General features: G+C 42.7%; 1 protein-coding gene across 1 annotated transcript in view; it reads right to left on the bottom strand.

Annotated features, from left to right (window-relative positions):
- IMPAD1 (inositol monophosphatase domain containing 1) overlaps positions 1–4,900 on the bottom strand; it is a 28,316-nt gene extending 23,416 nt beyond the window's left edge. Inside the window, exon 1 of the mRNA XM_003793676.2 lies at positions 4,236–4,900. Within this exon, the coding sequence (XP_003793724.1) occupies positions 4,236–4,634 (399 nt within the window). The 5' untranslated portion in view covers positions 4,635–4,900. The remainder of the gene's footprint in view (positions 1–4,235) is intronic.
- Positions 4,901–6,937: the final 2,037 nt, after the last annotated feature.

The raw sequence follows: 6,937 nt of genomic DNA, 5'->3' as shown, positions 1-6,937 counted from the left end.
GGGGGGGCATCTTTTTTATTTTTATACACATGACAAGATTTTGCCCCAAGACTAGTCAGTATATAAATAGTACGAATTTACATTCACTAAGAATGTTAAAAAATTTTCAACTACAAAACCCACTTCCTGTAACCCACAATCTCAACATTTTATAGTGTAGAGGAGAAAAGGACTGGGGGAGCATCCAGAACAAGTTATCTCTCCCAGAAGAAAAAACTAAAGAAACAACAGAAAACGGAGCAAGATGAAGAAGAAGAAATGGATGCAGGAATTGATGGAGAAGAACAAGAAACAGCAAAGGAATCCACAGTCGAAAAAGACGAATTGTCAAACAGACTCACAAATTTGTAATTTCCAATTCAGACATGTTTTCAGAGTTTCCAACCCATATATTCAAGAGCTCTAACATCTTCCCTTGGACAAATCAAAAGGCATATTTAATGTAACAAGTCTAAAATGCAGCTCCTAATAGGCCCCCACACAATTTGTCATCCCCCCATCTCCTTCACCACTAATAAAACACCAACTGTGAAAGTTATTAAATAGGAGTTCTTTTTGACAGATCCCTAAAAATCCTTTCATATCCTCCATGTATGTCCTCTGCAACCATAACTCCAATTCAAAACTTATCCCTTACCCGACAAAGTCTACAACTGCTCTCTTCACACCTACTTTGCTCATCTTCAAATTATTTTCTAAGCATCTCCGCTGAGTTCTCCCATTCATTTAAAACACTACAGTTAAGAGTACACTTCTGTTACACCCCTTCTATGCAGAATTGGACAAACCTGAGATGATTCTCTGACCACTAAATGAATCTTGGTGAGCTTAAGATTATTTTCTAGCTGTGCAACCTTTGGCAATTTATTAACCTTTCCAAACTTTGATTTCTTTATCTAAAAATTGAAGGCTAAGGAAAATAACCTCTTATTTATGTTGCTGTGAAAATAAACTACTAATAGCATTTAAAAAGTCTAATTCAGCTACTTGCTAAGGGATGAACATCAGCTAATATGACAAGCCAAGCATAACTTCCCACTGTCTGAGTTCTAGCCCTCATCTCTCACATGGCCTATTTTAATAGTCTCTTCATTAGTCTCATCTACCTTCAAATGCCTACAACCCAGACTATGGCACATTGTAGGCCTCAAGAAAAGTCAAGGAAGTTGGCATTCTTTTAGTAATCTAACAGTAGACTAAAGATCAGGTCCAAACTCCTTAGGGCTTAAACTCTGATCCTGCCAATAGTTACCTTCTGAATCTCTTCCACAGTAATTCATCCAAATGCATCTTTCTGAAACTCATCCTATTACTTGAATTTGCAGTGCCACCACCTCTTTTGGGCCTGCCCCTTTGAACTAGCTCTTTTTCCTCTGCCTTCAGGACTTAACATCTATGCCAATTACTACTTATTCCAAAGAGAACACTAAGGCTCAAAGACATTAAATGACTAGGCTAATAACTGGATAAGATGTCAAACCAATCAAGTGTTCTTTGCATTATATTAGTGCTCTCAAACTTTTCTAGTGAGTACTTCTGTTACACAAGAGATGAGTTTAACTAACTCTCACCTTATAGATTAAGGAAAGCAGAGACCAGAGCTGTGGCTAACAGTGTGGAGTATCATGCTTTATCTTCAAATAAGTCAAAGTTGGCAAAACTTTGAACAAGTTAAGGTGAGGACAGGAGCCTCTCAAATAGAAAGTCATCTATCCATTAAATCAAAACTATTAATCTACATTTGTCTGTTCTCTGGCCACAAAGTCACTCCACAAAACTATCCACAGCCTTCATTTTCACTGTTACTCACCAGGATACAATCAGAGACAATTTGGCTATAGTTGCTATTACTCTGACAAAATGAAATCCCAGGCAAGTAGTGAGAGAGAACCGACCTTTCCCCAGTTATACCAAGGCACTAGGATGAAAGAAAGGGGCATCTGTTGCTTCTCCGTGGTCATTTTCCATTACAAAGTGAAATGAGTAGGACACAGTTTAAGCTTCTTAACAAAAAAGTTCGACTGAGGCTTGAAAAACAACCTGATGCTTAAGAGTGTACTTCTGAGCAATGAGGAAAATGAGGGAAGAATCTTAGGCTGACTTGACTTCTCAGATGGCTACATTGGCCTCTAGTTAAACATGTGGGTATAAGGAGATAGCACAACATGACACCACCCCTGCTTTGACTCTGCGTAAATGAAGACAACCCTCTATTCCATTAGTCACGACCCCAACATGCACACCACAGATGTGCAGGGAAACATTCAAATCGTCACAAGAAAACAAGAAGTTATTTTATATTAAGTCAGAGACTTCAACATCTGCAATTCCAAAAGCTTTGCTTTTGTGTGGAATAAAATGCAACTCACTATCCTTGGCAGCTATTCCTTTATTGTTTGCTAATAAATGAGAATACACACGCACATACAGACATGTTTTCAATATTTAAAATATTTTTGTCTCAAGTTCTTAAAAAAATTCAACTGTTTGCCATATTTCAATATTACTGCTTTTAGGCTTTACAATTATATGCTTTCTTTAGGAAGTCATACTGTAAATTTTAAGTAGCCTCCTAAACAGCGAGTTAAAATAGTTTGTATAAGCTGTGGAGTGTATGAATCTCAGATTTTCCACATGTAAAGTTGGCAAAAATAAAATTTTTCTTCTTAAAGTTGCCATAAGGATCAAATAAAGTCCTGTGTGGTCAGTATTCGGGCGCCTAGAATACATTCAATAATTGATTATTATTAGTATTGTTGTAACCATTACATAATGGTAACCAAATCAATGCATCTGAAATTCTGTTTCTTCTATAAATTCTTAGGGAAGGAAGCACATGTGTTTTAGCAAAGAGAAAGCTATTTCATAAGCACACCCTACACTTAGATGCAAAAAAAGAAGCAGTATTTGTGATAATAAAACAGAGTAAGCAAAGAAAAAAAGTGGAAATATTGTTTTTTTGAGTAGAAATTTGAAAACAATTCTACTAATTTCAACTACATCTGGTATCCAGCAGCTTACCATAAAAAATCCAAAGTTTCCTGGGGGAAAAAAAAATTAAGAAAAAAAGAAAACAAAAGAAGGTTGGGGGGGGGGGGGGGGAAAAAAAAAAAAAAAACCCAAGCCCTATGACAGACTGAAAGAACGGTTACACAAAACTCATAATTCAACATTGACAATACTCTCCCAACTCTTCCAAGAATATAGTAAAAGTTCAGTCAGATGAACTTTTGAAACCTCCAAAGAACTGGGGGTTTCAATATCATTATTTATCTAATTAATGACATTCCTCTGGAAACATTTTTTTTTTCTAGTACTGTTAGGGCGAGTTAAGACACATTTATAAGGTACTGTTATGCTATGGTAAGGGCTTCCTCTGGAATTGTAATAAATTTTTTAAAGTTTTATTCAATGTAACTGCAACTCCACTAAAATGATAAATTCAAAAAGTATTAATAACAAATCCAAAATGCCTGGATTTCCCTAAAAATATGTCAACTTCTTCTCCAGAAGCCTACCAAGAGAAAATGCAAATGTTATTCAATTCTTACTCTCTAGAGTAAACAGGGATCTTTAACCAAGTGGGACCAGGATCCGCGCTGAAATAAAGTTGCTGGGAAGCACATTACCAAACACTGTATTTCTTTGAAGGACTCCCAAACTAAATGCCATTAACAGCGTCCTGATAAAATCACAACTTAAGTAATACATGAGCACACTGCCCCTCCTCACACACACAACATGCACCCAAATGCCCTGAATACTAACAGCTCTGCAACATGACATGTTCTTGGCCTTTTAGGCAAGACTGCTAAAAAAGGTGTATTCTACAGTCTCGAACCTTCCAGTGAAGAAATCAAGGAAGGATAGAAGCCGTGGAGATTTTACAGAGGAGCATGAAGGGTACAATCAACTTTCTCAGCATTTTGGTATCAAAGCCCATCCTGAATTCACGGCTCCTGATCCCGGGACACCTCGGGCGCCCACACGACCGAGGAGGGGCCAGAAGGGCATTCGCCCTGAGTCAGGCTACTTGCAACCTCACGCGGCTCTTTCGCCAAGCGTGTACGACTGTGTGCACTTTTACTTCTGCGTGTCAATGTCCCCATCCACAAGATGGGATCCACAACCCAGCTGTCACAAAGAGTCAACGCGCCAAGACACGTTCCCAAGCTCCCAGGCTCCCGACCTGAGCGAGCCCCCGCTCCCACCGTGCCCGAGCTCGCGGCACCCACCTGCACGCTGGGGAAGGCGGTCTTGAGCAGGTAGAACATCTTGCGGTTGGACAGTACGTCGCCTCTGGTCATCTTGTCCTCGGCTCCCTCCCGCGTCTTCCCCTTGGACTTCTCGTGGAGGACATTGCTCTCGCGGACGCGCCTCACCTCGTCGCCTCCGCGGACGGCGGCCAGCACGGACACGGCCAGCATCTCGCGCAGGTCCACGGTCCCCCCGTCGGCCACGGCCACGGCCACGGCCACGGGCCCCGCCGCGCCCCCGCTCGGCTCGCCGCCCAGACCGAAGAGGCTAAAGCGGCCGGCCAGGAAGCCGGAGTAGAGGTGGTAGAGCACGCCGAGCCCCAGCAGGCAGAACACGGCCACCCCCAGCGGGGACAGGCGGATGCCCATAGGAGCCATAGCGCGGCAGGCCGGGCTCCCGGGGCAGCGGCCCTCACAGGCCTCCCGCGCCCGCCGCGGCCGCCTCGCTCCGGGCCGGGCACCGCGCGGGCTACACCGGCGGCCGCTGTCCGGCGCCCGTGCGCCCCATCACTGCCCCCCAGAAAGGCCGAGCCGCGCCGCCAAGACCACGGCTGCCACCGCGCACAAGACCCCAGGTAGCACAGCCCCGGCTGCCCCGCCGGCCGGCTGATTAGACTTCCACGTTAGCCAACCGCCGCGAGGTGAAAGGGGAGCGTGGGTGTGTATCCGGGTTACGCGAGGGGCGGGGCTAGGCTAGGCTAGGGGCGGAAGGAATCTCCGCCCCTTTGGGCGGGGCTGCCCTGGGGGCGGGGCGGGCAGCTCCCAGCTCCTGCAGGCGCGGTTCTTCGGTCGGGATCGGACCGAATTTGGCTTTTTGAAAAACTAGACGTGGCAAGCTGCTTCCTACACAGGAGAGGGGACTGGATGCCTTATGAATATTCAAATTAAAACTCCCTTTGTACGACTTTGGGTGGCCGTAAGAAAGCCACAGAGACAATCTATCACTCCTGTCCATCTCTCAGATGATTGAAGAAGAGAGGAAAAGACAATAAAACCACTTTTAAAAAGATCTACAAGCTTTTTTCTGCTGGCCTATGTGTGCACCAAGCCTGTATCTTTAAATCGCGTCTTGACGCTCTTTCAGGCAGGGTGGGCCTGGGCAGTGAGGGCAAGAATTTTTCTTGGCTCTTTATTTTGGTGGCACATCTTTGTTGGGATCTAAACGCTTATGTGTGTATAATATATAGTTTCTCGTTGCCTCCATCTGCTAAAATAAACCATTCTCTAAGCAGCTGAAAAACATCCCTTGATCCTGGGCTTCCACAGTTAAAGAAAACACACTGATTTCTCTCACTTCCAGGACATTTCAGCCCTGCCCTCCTACCAGAGGTTGAGGGGGGAGAGAAGTTGCTTGACAGAGCCCAGTTAAAATAAAGGTTGTTCCAAGATGATCAGTTTAGACTATGTAATCTTTGAGTCAATATAGGCCCTCCAAATGTACCATATAGAAGCATTTAACAGAAATAACTACCTTCTACTGTGCCACTGATCTTAGCAAAGATAGTGAATACTTACTAAAATATTCGTAAGTTTTTCTTTAATCTTACAAGTCAATATTAAGATATGCCATATTATTCTTAAATGTTAAAATATTTATATAACATCAAAATGCAGCCTACTTTACTGTTCCTAGCTAAGTGTCATTGGTTTTAAGTTAGTTTTGATATCATCCACTTTAAAAACCACATGTATTAACACACACACAAGTATACCAAAGTTCTGGACATCCACTGCTGAGCAAGTCATGCAGAACCTGACCTTTCCCGCTTCCTTAGCGTCCAGGCATTTCTAGAATTTGGGTGTGCTTACACAGATACAATAAACACTGACTACTGATGTCTTGGCTTCCCTGCCAGCAATCTATAAGTAGCTTACAAATAATCACAGCACAAAATCAGGTACAAATACAAATCAATGGAAGAACAACCCCTAGGGTGACAATAGCACCAGAATTTAAGGAGCTAGCATTGTTCTTCTCAGCTTTCAGAGGAACTTTGCAATTAAGCAAAGCTTCTCTCAAAAGAAATCTGAAAGGGAAGATCACGGGGTAGTCATGGATACCCATCCTAGTAATAAAAATAAAGAGCAGAGTCAAAATATAAAAGCCTTACAGAATTACTGCAAATTCACTATGAGATCAACAAAAAGATTTGAGTGGGGTGGTAATTGTGGAAGTAGTGAAAGCATCATCAGGACGGCTGGCTAAGGTTTATCAAAATGAACTGGATAAAGTTTTCCAAGGATACTGGAAAAGAATGTAGTGCCATTTTCACTAGGACATGATACATAGTATCAGTGACACCACCAAGAAAGTTAGTGAGAGCTCTGAAACATTTCTGCTGCAAGAGCAGGATTTAAGACTCCAAGGAGAAAATGCCGAGGCATGTGAAAAGGAGAGTGGGTTTGGAGATCACAGTTCCAAGAGGTGTTCTAATCCTCAGGTGATAATTGTTAATAGGTAGTAGATATTTTTAACAGATAAATTTAATCACTAAGAGAAACTGATAAAAAGGAAACTAATTAATTATATGTGGGACAGTGACCTTGTCTTAAAACAACCTTCATAGGAACTTGTTTGAAAAAAACTGGCTTTATTAGTAACAAGTTTTCAGAAGCTTCAAAAAAATGCATATGTACTGGGCCGCGCCTGTGGCTCAAAGGAGTAGGGCGCTAGACCCATA

This window comes from Otolemur garnettii, unplaced genomic scaffold (assembly GCF_000181295.1).
Source record: "Otolemur garnettii isolate 467f Iridium unplaced genomic scaffold, OtoGar3 scaffold00071, whole genome shotgun sequence".
NCBI classification, from domain to species: Eukaryota; Metazoa; Chordata; class Mammalia; order Primates; family Galagidae; genus Otolemur; species Otolemur garnettii.
The sequence above is the reverse complement of the archived record's forward strand: the minus strand, read 5'-3'. Positions and strand labels throughout refer to the sequence as shown.